Here is a 14714-nt window from a genome sequence, read left to right as displayed (position 1 = left end):
ACGTGGAGGTCAAATGAGGGATTTGAGAAAATGGAAAGGACGTGGAGGTCAAATGAGGGAATGGAGAAAATGGAAAGGACGTGGAGGTCAAATGAGGGATTTGAGAAAATGGAAAGGACGTGGAGATCAAATGAGGGAATGGAGAAAATGGAAAGGACGTGGATGTCAAATGAGGGAATGATTTGAGAAAATGGAAAGGACGTGGAGTCAAATGAGGGAATTGAAAAATGGAAAGGACGTGGAGTCAAATGAGGGAATGGAGAAAATGGAAAGGACGTGGATGTCAAAGGAGGGAATTGAGAAAATGGAAAGGACGTGGAGGTCAAAGGAGGCAATGGAGAAAATGGAAAGGACGTGGAGGTCAAATGAGGGAATGGAGAAAATGGAAAGGACGTGGAGGTCAAATGAGGGAATTGAGAAAATGGAAAGGACGGAGTCAAGAGGAATGAGAAAATGGAAAGGACGTGGACGTGGACGTGGAGTCAAATGAGGGAATGGAGAAAATGGAAAGGACGTGAAGGTCAAATGAGGGAATTGAGAAAATGGAAAGGACGTGGATGTCAAAGGAGGGAATTGAGAAAATAGAAAGGACGTGGAGGTCAAAGGAGGGAATGGAGAAAATGGAAAGGACGTGGATGTCAAAGGAGGGAATTGAGAAAATAGAAAGGACGTGGAGGTCAAAGGAGGCAATGGAGAAAATGGAAAGGACGTGGAGGTCAAATGAGGGAATGGAGAAAATGGAAAGGACGTGGAGGTCAAATGAGGGATTTGAGAAAATGGAAAGGACGTGGAGATCAAATGAGGGAATGGAGAAAATGGAAAGGACGTGAAGGTCAAAGGAGGGAATTGAGAAAATGGAAAGGACGTGGAGGTCAAATGAGGGAATGGAGAAAATGGAAAGGACGTGAAGGTCAAATGAGGGAATTGAGAAAATGGAAAGGACGTGGATGTCAAAGGAGGGAATTGAGAAAATAGAAAGGACGTGGAGGTCAAAGGAGGGAATGGAGAAAATGGAGGGAATTGAGAAAATAGAAAGGACGTGAAGGTCAAATGAGGGAATGGAGAAAATGGAAAGGACGTGGAGGTCAAAGGAGGGAATGGAGAAAATGGAAAGGACGTGGAGGTCAAAGGAGGGAATGGAGAAAATGGAAAGGACGTGGATGTCAAAGGAGGGAATTGAGAAAATAGAAAGGACGTGGAGGTCAAAGGAGGGAATGGAGAAAATGGAAAGGACGTGGATGTCAAAGGAGGGAATTGAGAAAATAGAAAGGACGTGGAGGTCAAAGGAGGCAATGGAGAAAATGGAAAGGACGTGGATGTCAAATGAGGGAATTGAGAAAATAGAAAGGACGTGGAGGTCAAAGGAGGGAATGGAGAAAATGGAAAGGACGTGGATGTCAAATGAGGGATTTGAGAAAATAGAAAGGACGTGGAGGTCAAAGGAGGCAATGGAGAAAATGGAAAGGACGTGGATGTCAAATGAGGGATTTGAGAAAATAGAAAGGACGTGGAGGTCAAAGGAGGCAATGGAGAAAATGGAAAGGACGTGGATGTCAAATGAGGGATTTGAGAAAATGGAAAGGACGTGGAGGTCAAAGGAGGCAATGGAGAAAATGGAAAGGACGTGGATGTCAAATGAGGGATTTGAGAAAATAGAAAGGACGTGGAGGTCAAAGGAGGCAATGGAGAAAATGGAAAGGACGTGGAGGTCAAAGGAGGGAATGGAGAAAATGGAAAGGACGTGGAGGTCAAAGGAGGCAATGGAGAAAATGGAAAGGACGTGGAGGTCAAATGAGGGAATGGAGAAAATGGAAAGGACGTGGAGGTCAAAGGAGGCAATGGAGAAAATGGAAAGGACGTGGAGGTCAAAGGAGGGATTTGAGAAAATGGAAAGGACGTGGAGGTCAAAGGAGGCAATGGAGAAAATGGAAAGGACGTGGATGTCAAATGAGGGATTTGAGAAAAATAGAAAGGACGTGGAGGTCAAAGGAGGCAATGGAGAAAATGGAAAGGACGTGGATGTCAAATGAGGGATTTGAGAAAATGGAAAGGACGTGGAGGTCAAAGGAGGCAATGGAGAAAATGGAAAGGACGTGGATGTCAAATGAGGGATTTGAGAAAATAGAAAGGACGTGGAGGTCAAAGGAGGCAATGGAGAAAATGGAAAGGACGTGGATGTCAAATGAGGGATTTGAGAAAATAGAAAGGACGTGGAGGTCAAAGGAGGCAATGGAGAAAATGGAAAGGACGTGGATGTCAAATGAGGAATTTGAGAAAATGGAAAGGACGTGGAGGTCAAAGGAGGCAATGGAGAAAATGGAAAGGACGTGGATGTCAAATGAGGGATTTGAGAAAATAGAAAGGACGTGGAGGTCAAAGGAGGCAATGGAGAAAATGGAAAGGACGTGGATGTCAAATGAGGGATTGGAGAAAATGGAAAGGACGTGAAGGTCAAAGGAGGCAATGGAGAAAATGGAAAGGACGTGAAGGTCAAAGGAGGCAATGGAGAAAATGGAAAGGACGTGGAGGTCAAAGGAGGCAATGGAGAAAATGGAAAGGACGTGGATGTCAAATGAGGGATTTGAGAAAATAGAAAGGACGTGGAGGTCAAAGGAGGCAATGGAGAAAATGGAAAGGACGTCGGGATAAGAGAGTAAGTATCCTGTAAATATCATTAATACAATCCGTGTTATACAGAAACAATCAAACAGTTGAAACTTTGAGTGGAGTAGTATTTAATACTGACTTTAGAAATAAATATATTTCTGTTGTGCTTATTACGTAAATTCAAGTCTTACCCTTTGGAATATTTGGATTGCGTTAAAAATCAATTTACATTTTGTTGTTGTCAAAATATGGTATTTTCCATGTTAACCTAGCAATCGAGTGTTGGTCCTGGACAGTCAACTTTGATGTTCAAGGTTATCAAATGTGATAAAACGATGGTAGGTATAGGCCACCATATATCATTTATAATGAAAATAGTAATGGCATAACATTCTTACAGACTATATCTCATTTATAACGGAACGATGCAAACGTTATTTTTAAAATAAGTGAGATATTTTAAAGATGTATAAGATAACTGATAAACACATTTCATGACTTTGCCTATAAATATGTACTATGTATATCGTATTTAATCGAGTAAGTAGTATCTTTTATTTGATTAATCATTCTGCTCTGATGATAAATATACATATATCATAGTGTAACTTTTGTATACTATATGTTTGTAAGATTCAATATATTAGCTACAATTGTGATATGTAATACATGTATTATTGTCTGAATATTGGATAATTATTGGTTAGTTTTCATTAATACAATGCTATTTATATCATAAATATAATCAATGATCATGCTCTCTCACTGATGTAATAATCCTATCGGTTCAATTTAATCTTGTCTTGCCGTTTGCCTCTCCGGGCCTCCGTATTATTGGCTGTGATAACGTGTTGCCAATACAACTGTTAACAGCTGGTAATTGCCAATGGTATTGTATATATGCAGAACACGTAAAGCCCTTCACAATGGATTACGTCACAGCCGAAAACATTGTCAGAATTCTGTCCATCTCGATATCAATGATGGAGCAGGTATAAACACATCATAGAAATATACGTCATGAGGCAGGAATAGTGACTGCTCAGAATATCGTTAAGTTATTTCTTATTGCACTGTTGTTAATGTAATTGGTGATTTTACAATCTGTCGTTAAGATAATAGGTGATCGTTATATATGTCGTAAGTGTAATATGTGACTATATATTCTGTCTTTAGGGTAACGGTAATATGTGATGGTACATTCTGTAGTTAGGGTTACGGTAATATGTGATTGTACATTCTGTCGATAGGGTAATAATTGATTATACTTTCTGTCGTTAGGGTAATAATTGATTATACTTTCTGTCGTTAGGGTAATATGTGATTGTGCATTCTGTCGTTAGGGTTATATGTAACTATACATACCGTCGTCCGTCGTTAGGAGAATATGTAATTGTACATTGTGTCGTTATGGTAATATGTGATTGTACATTTTGTCGTTAGGATAATATGTGATTGTACATTCTGTCGTTAGGGTAATATGTGATTGTACATTTTGTCGTTAGGGTAATATGTGATTGTACATTCTGTCGTTAGGGTAATATGTGATAGTACATTCTGTCGTTAGGGTAATATGTGATTGTACATTTTGTCGTTAGGGTAATATGTGATTGTACATTCTGTCGTTAGGGTAATATGTGATTGAACATTTTGTCGTTAGGGTAATATGTAATTGTACATTCTGTCATTAGGGTTATATGTAACTATACATACTGTCGTTAGGGTAATATGTGATTGTACATTCTGTCTTTAGGAGAATATATGATTAAACATTATGTCGTTAGGGTAATATGTGACTGTACATTTTGTCGTTAGGGTAATATGTGATTGTACATTCTGTAGTTAGGGTAATATGTGATTGTACATTTTGTCGTTAGGGTAATATGTGATTGTACATTTTGTCGTTAGGATAATATGTGATTGTACATTCTGTCGTTAGGGTGATAGGTGATTAAATAATCTATCGTTAGGGTTATATGTGATTCAATATTCAATCGTAAGATATTTTATGATAAAACATTATGATGTCACGTTAATTTGTGATTAAAAGTTTTGTAGTTGAGGTAAATTGTATTAAACACTCTGTCGTTAAGGTAAATTGTATTAAACACTCTGTCGTTAAGGTAAATTGTATTAAACACTCTGTCGTTAAGGTTAATTGTAATAAACACTCTGTCGTTAAGGTAAATTACATTAAACACTCTGTCGTTAAGGTTAATTACATTAAACACTTTGTCGTTAAGGTTAATTGTACAAAACACTCTGTCGTTAAGGTAAATTGTATTAAACACTCTGTCGTTAAGGTAAATTGTATTAAACACTCTGTCGTTAAGGTAAATTGTATTAAACACTCTGTCGTTAAGGTAAATTGTATTAAACACTCTGTAGTTAAGGTAAATTGTATTAAACACTCTGTGTATAAGGTAAATTGTATTAAACACTCTGTCGTTAAGGTTAATTGTATTAAACACTCTGTCGTTAAGGTAAATTGTATTAAACACTCTGTCGTTAAGGTTAATTGTAGTAAACACTCTGTCGTTAAGGTTAATTGTATTAAACACTCTGTCGTTAAGGTTAATTGTATTAAACACTCTGTCGTTAAGGTCAATTGTATTAAACACTCTGTCGTTAAGGTTAATTGTATTAAACACTCTGTCGTTAAGGTTAATTTTATTAAACACTTTTTCGTTAAGGTAAATTATTATTAAACACTCTGTCGTTAAGGTTAATTGTATTAAACATCTGTCGTTAAGGTTAATTGTATTAAACACTCTGTCGTTAAGGTTAATTGTATTAAACACTCTGTCGTTAAGGTTAATTGTATTAAACACTCTGTCGTTAAGGTTAATTGTATTAAACACTCTGTCGTTAAGGTAAATTGTATTAAACACTCTGTCGTTAAGGTTAATTGTATTAAACACTCTGTCGTTAAGGTTAATTGTATTAAACACTCTGTCGTTAAGGTAAATTGTATTAAACACTCTGTCGTTAAGGTTAATTGTATTAAACACTCTGTCGTTAAGGTTAATTGTATTAAACACTCTGTCGTTAAGGTTAAATTGTATTAAACACTCTGTCGTTAAGGTTAATTGTATTAAACACACTCTGTCGTTAAGGTTAAATGTATTAAACACTCTGTCGTTAAGGTTAATTGTATTAAACACTCTGTCGTTAAGGTAAATTGTATTAAACACTCTGTCGTTAAGGTTAATTGTATTAAACACTCTGTCGTTAAGGTTAATTGTATTAAACACTCTGTCGTTAAGGTTAATTGTATTAAACACTCTGTCGTTAAGGTAAATTGTATTAAACACTCTGTCGTTAAGGTTAATTGTAGTAAAACACTCTGTCGTTAAGGTTAATTGTATTAAACACTCTGTCGTTAAGGTAAATTGTATTAAACACTCTGTCGTTAAGGTTAATTGTAGTAAACACTCTGTCGTTAAGGTTAATTATATTAAACACTCTGTCGTTAAGGTAAATTATATTAAACACTCTGTCGTTACGGTAAATTGTATTAAACACTTTGTCGTTAAGGTTAATTGTATTAAACACTCTGTCGTTAAGGTAAAGTAATGCACAATTATTTTCCCTAACGTGGGTTTTATTTTAGAATAGAAAGAAAAAATCAATTACATTGTATGATAAGATATACTCTTTTATACTGTGTGTATGTAATGTACTCACGGGACCTCGAAGTGTAGTAAAGTATGTGCCTCTAACGGAAGTCTCAAAGACTCCTTAAAATGTGACCGTTTAGTGTTTAAAATGTCAGATTGTTTAGAAAGTTTGTGTATCTTATACATATGTAGATCACTTTGAATTCATCTATACAGTATTTTCCAGCTAAACAACTGGTTAAGGTAGTATCCAATCGTAAGATAATGGACTTCCCGACTGTGTATATTAGTCATCCTTCAGATTTCAAGGCCAGCAACGAAAGTATTTACAGAAACATACATCGTGCACGCGGAAGTTTGTACTTGACATGACCTTATAATGAAAATATAAACAGCAATTTCTAGGATGGACTTTGCGACTTCACTAATGCTATGTAGTTGACCGATTTCGTCGTGCTACATAGTGTAGTAAGATAAAGCTACTTTATGATGACGTAGACAAAATGTGTACCTATTTACATGTTATAGAAATAGCATTACCCTTAAATCATCGTCGAAATGTGGTCACTAACATAGTCTATATTATCTTAAATTAGTGTTTATTTCATATGACAGATTTGCAAATAGTTTGGGAACTTGTTTTATTCAATTTTTCATTCAATTTTATTTATATATATTTTTTTATTTTTCCTTATCATAATGTTATTTTTCTTCAACATGTATGCCTCATGTGTAGAACTGAATAAGAATATAAACAATATAAACTTAATTCATTTTACATCAATTGCGACACAAGTTAAACAACTTATACAAATCATTTTCGATGGCCCTAATAAAAGCGGGCTTGGTGAAAGGCGAGCGGCTTAACCACTACACCACTCAATCACACTGATTTAGAAAGCGGGGAAATAACGATTGATTGAAACAGTGTATAATGGAAGTACAACACGTGCGGCGATTCAATTGATACGGGAATAGTCGTAGCGTAGCAACGTGGGCTTATGACCCCACTTTTGGTGGGAACATATGAATGACTCGATTGCACTCAACTATTCAATCGATTTCGTTGACAATGATGAGAGAGAAAAAATATGGGTATTTGATAAAAAAAAATATGCAACTGTCGCGAGAATAAATAACATTCATTTACGTGAAAACTGTAAATAGAAGGAATAGATTTTTATTTTGTTGAGGTTATGAGGTTATAATGATAATGGAGCCCATGTAAATTTTATGTAACCCGGCTCGCCGGGGTTCCATAATTTACACGTACTCCATTATCATTATGCCCTCATAATCTCAACAAAATAAAGATCTATTCCTTAAATATACGCAAAGAACAGGTATGGACACCTCAAGCGTACACAATAGTGGCACTACAGTCATGTGGTAAAGTTGTATATGCCTAGGTTAAAGGGAGAACATAATCTGATACATGGGCAATATTAGGTTCTCAGAAATGTTATCATCTAGTTACGTCTACCATCGAACATTGCGTATTGTCCGCAAACATATTTCATTCTCTGTACTTGTATAAATTGTGGAAATGAATTCTGCGTTGATAACTAATCTGTAAAGTAATTAGCAGTGAATGTAAATAATCTAGTGATTTACTAATTTGTTTTTAATATGGGTTTGGAATTTTAGTTCAGAAAAATGAATCAGATAATGTTGAAAGTAATAATAAAGTTCCTTGCTCCTTTCACCCATGCAAATTATATCAAAATAAAATTAATCCTATACATGTTTCACAATGAAGGAATGAATGGTGCTTGTGGCCTTCTTTTAGAAATAGTCAAATATGACCCATATTAGCACACAATGAAATGGGTTAGGGTTCTGACAATACACTAATATCGGTTGGCCTAGCTAGATTAGACTAGAACAGAGACTTAAAATGGTAATAAATATAATATTCCTTGTTTCTAGATTAATTCAAGTTCTATTTCATCTCGTGAGGTGGAAATTTTAATATTTTTCACCTCACTCGATGGAATATAACTGTTATTCATCAAGAAACAAGGAATGACCTATATCTTTAGGACTCTTTCTTATGTTATCGAGACCACAAAACGAGAAACAAAATAATAATAGGTATATGAAAAAGATCTTGCTAAAGAACTGTAATATAAAAGATATTTAGAAATTGAAGTCATTGATTTGAATCTTTATTCATTGTCATTAGGAAATATATTGGTGGACTAGGCTCTACCAGATAAAGAGGTTACCGATGTATTTATTTTGTCTATTTCATTAAATGGAAAAATAACTAACATTTAATATCATGATCATATTTCTTTGAAGATTGATAGAAAATCCTCCTTACGATACGAGCCGTGTCCGCTATCTCCTTTGTGGACACGGTGAAAGCCTAACGATCGTATATCCCATAGCGTATTCGAGAGTAAACATGACTCAGTGTGATATATGTACGTCACATACACATGACGACGGGTGATTGGGGACACAAAATCAAAACACTTAGAAAAACCAAACTCAAAGTCAAATAAACAAAGAAGACAGCCATACACAATACAGATTCTTACATAGGAAAGTACTAAAATAATGAATGATACAAAGAACAGGTATGGGAACCGCAGACTGTCGCTTGTCATTAAATAGTTACATTCCACGGTAGAGAGAGACGATAACAACAGATTAGTTTCAACTTTACCTCAAGCGTACACAACAGGTTGCACCACATTCATGTTGTAAAGTTGTATAAGCCTATGTGAATGGAAGAACATAATCTGATACATGGAGCATGGGCAATTTTAAGTTTCAGAAATACTACGACTTTTGAAAAAACAATCGTCTACTATAGAACAGAATTAAGCACATTTTGGATATTGTCAGCAAACATATTTTATTCTCAGTATTTGTATGAATTGTGGAAGAAATAAATTCTGAGTTGATACCTCATTTGTAAAGTAATTAGCAGTGAAAGTGATTAATCTAGTGATTTATTATTTTGTATTTAATATGGGTTTGTAATTTTGGTTAAAAAATGAATAAGGTAATTTTGGGAGTACTATAAAGTTTTTCGCTCATTTCATCCATGCAAATTATATAAAAAAATAACCTCATGCATGTTTCATAATGAACGAATGGAGAATGGTGTTTTTGCGGCTTGACTTTTTTTATAAATAGTTAAATATGACCCATCTTAGCACACAATGAAAATAGGTTATGGTTCTGAGTTACAAACTTCAAGCATGGATGAATGTATTCTGAATCCTAAAAAATGTACAAATGTATTCTGAATCCTAAAAAATGTACAAATGTTGTCTGAATCCTAATAAATGTACAAATGTAGTCTGAATCCTAATAAATGTGCAAATGTAGTCTGAATCCTAATAAATGTACAAATGTAGTCTGAATCCTAATAAATGTACAAATGTATTCTGAATCATAATAAATGTACAAATGTAGTCTGAATCCTAAAAAAAATGTACAAATGTAGTCTGAATCCTAATAAATGTACAAATGTAGTCTGAATCCTAATAAATGTACAAATGTAGTCTGTATCCTAATAAATGTACAAATGTAGTCTGAATCCTAATAAATGTACAAATGTAGTCTGAATCCTAATGAATGTACAAATGTATTCTGGATCCTAAAGAATGTACAAATGTAGTCTGAATCCTAATAAATGTACAAAAGTAGTCTGAATCCTAATGAATGTACAAATGTATTCTGAATACTAATAAATGTACAAATGTAGTCTGAATCCTAATAAATGTACAAATGTAGTCTGAATCCTAATAAATGTACAAATGTAGTCTGAATCCTAATAAATGTACAAATGTAGTCTGAATCCTAATAAATGTACAAATGTAGTCTGGATCCTAAAGAATGTACAAATGTAGTCTGAATCCTAATAAATGTACAAAAGTAGTCTGAATCCTAATGAATGTACAAATGTATTCTGAATACTAATAAATGGACAAATGTAGTCTGAATCCTAATAAATGTACAAACGTAATCTGAATCCTAATAAATGTACAAATGTAGTCTGAATCCTTAAAAATGTACAAAGAAGTCTGAATCCTAATAAATGTACAAATTAAGTCTGAATCCTAATAAATATACAAATGTAGTCTGAATCTTGGTTAATTTTGTCTTGACTTTGTAACAACAAAACCAATTACCAAACTATTGTATTTTATAACTAATTTTCTTAATTTCTCAGGACCGCTTCTATACGTCAAAATCATACTTGACATGCGACATTCGTCATTCGTTAGTCGAGACACACACCACCGAATACGTGGCAGTTATTTATCATGGTTAGCTAAAGTTTCGTTATTTTGCAAAAACTAAAAAAAAGTTGTTAAATAAGCATGGTCAATAACAGTCACGTGTTATGAAATAAATATGTAAATTAGGGCGCAATCATTAATTGTTAATTCCGCATAGAGCATTACTTTACAAATAAAGATGTTATACCTTGATACAATATTGGGTAATTTTTACGCACATATACTTGTTCATTAAGACAAGTATAATCTCACGTATTAAGACAAATGGGAAATTGTTTTTCACTTTAGATTAAGCTAATGTTATTTTGAACATCTGAGTTTTGAATGACAAATAACGAGGGCAAATAACCGTAACATCACATCAGCGTCACAACTCTAATTATCGGACCAACACAACAAAATTCAATGATACGATTGGCGTTCGTTTGACCAATTAGGTCAAAAAGTGTTGAAAGTAGGAAGTGTGTTTACTCTTTGACCTGTTTATGTTTATCTTCTGTATCTAGAAAAGTATAACCGGACATACGACAATCCAAGAATACTTGTGTACTCAAGAGGTCGGGTAGTACAGTTGTAACACACCCACATAGTGTCTTTCATTTATAAAACCATGGGGGTGATTGTTTGGGGAGGTACTAAAGTTTATATTATGCAGAAACAGAAACTGGACGACGAATTTTGGAGCAAACAATATCTGCACACCAAATTACATGTATAAAACAGTAAATGAGTGCTGCAAAAAAAAAAAAAAAAAAAAAAAATATTTTCATTGATCTCATTGTTTTCATTGATCTCATTGTTTTCATTGATCATATTATTGTACTATTCAACTAATTTATATTTACTAATTTATTTATACATACAACAATTTTAGGCTACAGGTGTTTTATCGCATGTAAATATAGCATTGTAATCCATATCAGGTAAACTTTTAATCTTAAAATATAAACATCAGATAAACTACCCGGCAGATTGCTATTTAAATCTTATTTGAAACTACAGCACTAAGGCAAACATTTCTATATGACTCATTCCATATACAAGGGCAAAACAGAAAGAAAAAAAAACAGAAATGAAACAAATATATTAACGTTTGTCTGGTGCGCATGTACATATCGGCCGGAGCATGCGCAGAGTCTTGACCGAATTTTGTATTTGTTTGTAATGTCGGTGTCAACAAGATTATATAGCTATCGTCAAACAAGAAGTCCCTGATATCTGTTGCGGTCTATTTTATAACACGTGCATGTACTTTGTTGTTCTACACGTTGAAGCTACCGGGTTGACATCAGAAAATGTTATTAAAACTTTTTGATACTTCATATTTATACTAATTATGTGAATAGAGAACAACGCTTAATCATTCATTAGTTCGTGGAATATTTTTCTCTAATTTGCGTGAGTTGTAGCAGCGAAATCGCTTCTACATCAGATCCCAAAATCACGAAACAGACTTAGTCTGAAATTGCTCTATGTTAAGACTTAACTAATGATCATTGAAACTACAAAATGGTTTATTATTGACTAGTGTTTTACTGTTTTCTCAAAATTTATCAAATGTAATATCAACTTCGAAATCAGCGGCGAAAGGCACGCGAGGTTACTGAACTGAGTTCTTGCCCCAGAATCATGAAACAGTCTTGGACAGAAGCTTTTGCTTAGCCAATCAAGAATGACGTAATGTTTTGTAACGTTATCTGTGATTTGTCAAATTTAAACTTAAGACTGTTTAAGACTTAAGACTATTTTATGATCTTGGGACCAGATACCTCTCGCAAGAACAGTATCCTGTGACAATAATGAGTCGAAGGAATCCCCTAAATGTGACGTCAAAATCCCTTTGACGTTGATTCGCACCCAGATATGTGTAAAGGGACTTTCCGATTTCAATGACGTTGGGGGCTTATATCATAGTGTAAATGACATAGTAAATGGATACGGTGAGTTATCAACCTTCGAAAGTGATAGATATTACTCGGGTTAATTATGTCAAATTTGATTGGCTCAGCAAAACCTTCAGTGTAAGACTAGTTTATGATCCTGGAGCCAGCATTTAATAAAGTTTAAAAAATGAAAATAAAGGCGAAGACTAAATAGGATTGGTGTAATTGACTGAGTACATGCCACTTCATAGATCAACACTGTACAGTAATAAAGGAAGAATTCTACCTGATCAAAGTATCGGACATTTTACTAATTTCTCTGATGGAAACTTAACCAATTCAAAAGGAAGGATACAATCCTCTAGGTGATAATTGTAGAAACAATATATTTAATCCATATCAGGATACAAAGATGATTAAATTTTTGAGTTTTAATAGTTAAAAAAACCCACTAAATACAATGAAATATGTTTGAATAACAAAAAAAAATGAATGTAGCAAAAACACAGACTTAAAACAGATTATCACTTAAGGCATGCACCTGACTAAAGTCGATTTGTGTAAGGCAATGTTTACATAAACAGACCGACGACCAGGTATATATTGCGCACATCTCCAGTACCGGCAGTGATATACCAGGACGCGTTGCCATCTATATATAGTGTAGTGTCAATACAGGTATGTAGTTTTAATGATACTGTCATTATTTCTAATTAACGCTTTTGCTAAAAATGAAGAACACGTAATCTTGCTATAAATACTCTGCCGGATGTCCTTTTTTATCTTCATTTACGTGCTAGACTGACATTATGTTTTATTATTTGTTTCGGTCAACCTCTTTTCATTTTTGAGATATTACTAGACGTTATGTCGGTTCAATATGTATTATCACAAAATTGTTATATATAAATGTTAAAGATTAATGTGTTAATGTAATATACAAATATTGTAAAAGAATGTCTATTGTTCTGATAATTTTATCTTAGAGTACGAAAAAGCATCTCATTTGATCTAGGTCCTCCGTAGTGGCACAGTATCATATTCATTCAAATTACATCGATTTAGACACTACATATGCCATATTTTGTTAATATGAATAGCAGGGACAATCCATGCATATATAAAAATACCAAGATATCAGTAATTTTATAAGGTTTGCTCTATAAAATCTTATTTAATCATCAAACCCTTTTAAATTCAATCTAATTAATTTAAAACCTAATCTATCAAACAATGCATAATTCTCTGACATTGAGTATATCTCAAATAAAGTCTTCTTATTATGAAAGTGCTGCCGTCGTATTAAGGACCACTATATTTCCGAAACGGCTTTTGATTTTTAAAATAGGAATGTGAAACGACATCGATAATTTTGTAGAGTCAAAAACAATTATTAGCTTACCGTTCATATATATTTATCATCGCTTTATGAACAATTTAATAAAAAATAAATTAAATCTTAATTTTCAAAACTGTTTTCCACCGTCGTCCTAATTACGGCGGGTTAGTTGATTACCACTGCGCCAAACGGAAAATAGCGAAATCATCCTTCACTGCTAACATTGATTACGCAGGAAATCTTGCATTATTTATTTTATTTGATGTTGTAACCTCATCTTAAGTCATCGATATATATTTCCATGTGCTATTTTGTTCTTAAGATTAAAGAAAATGTTTCGGAAAGGTAGTGGGCCTTTAAAAACTTGGGTATAGCGGAAAGCACACTGTCGACTTATCTTTCCCATGCCATAAGGCAACTGGCCCTGGGAGCCATATTCGTTTATGTACTGCGAGAAAGCACCAGAAAGCAATAACAACATTGTTTTAGAAATCTATATGTCTAGGTCTGTACCACAGTTAGTGCTATAGCCACAGTAGTGGGCCACAGTAAGCCATTCAGTAAGTACATGTGTAGACATGTCTCTACCGCATACATGTATTTTACCTTGTTGTTGATATAAAATGTCAAAGCAAAGCGCTTTTCATTATGGTGTCAAAACATCAACATATATATCAGGACCATTTCAGCAAATTCAGGATGAATTCTGTAAATTTTAGATAGGACTTTTCGAGACACATTGTATTTTCTTTGTTCATTGTGGACTATTTAACATAATGTGGACCCCACCAGGGTGTGTATAATGTATTTAAAAGGCATGAAAAAATATGCAGGTACAGACATCGCACATTCCGAGCGGTTGATAGAGCACTCAATGTTTAATATAATCTAATTAATTTGGGGTTTATTACATACACTCTACATAGTCCTGACTTGACGTATTTTATCTTCTTTGATGTAACAGAATATATTTCATTAATAACAAACTTACATTTTAAACAAA

At 34.1% G+C, this 14714-nt stretch overlaps 2 protein-coding genes across 2 annotated transcripts in view; both read left to right on the top strand.

Moving 5' to 3' along the window:
* Positions 1 to 1058: 1058 nt before the first annotated feature.
* LOC138313534 (golgin subfamily A member 6-like protein 24) lies at positions 1059 to 2030 on the top strand. The gene has a single exon (XM_069253932.1). The coding sequence runs from the start codon at positions 1059 to 1061 to the stop codon at positions 2028 to 2030; it is 972 nt and encodes a 323-aa protein (XP_069110033.1).
* Positions 2031 to 12910: 10880 nt separating this feature from the next.
* Positions 12911 to 14714, top strand: part of LOC138313526 (solute carrier family 28 member 3-like) — a 50783-nt gene continuing 48979 nt past the window's right edge. Inside the window, exon 1 of the mRNA XM_069253926.1 lies at positions 12911 to 13050. The gene's annotated coding sequence lies outside the window, so the exon portion shown is untranslated. The remainder of the gene's footprint in view (positions 13051 to 14714) is intronic.

Source organism: Argopecten irradians, chromosome 2, assembly GCF_041381155.1.
Source record: "Argopecten irradians isolate NY chromosome 2, Ai_NY, whole genome shotgun sequence".
Classification (NCBI taxonomy): Eukaryota; Metazoa; Mollusca; class Bivalvia; order Pectinida; family Pectinidae; genus Argopecten; species Argopecten irradians.
The sequence above is the reverse complement of the archived record's forward strand: the minus strand, read 5'-3'. Positions and strand labels throughout refer to the sequence as shown.

Excerpts from the sequence above, each read along its gene's own strand:
- LOC138313534 (XM_069253932.1), top strand. The coding sequence starts at position 1,059 with ATGGAGAAAATGGAAAGGACGTGGAGGTCAAAGGAGGGAATGGAGAAA.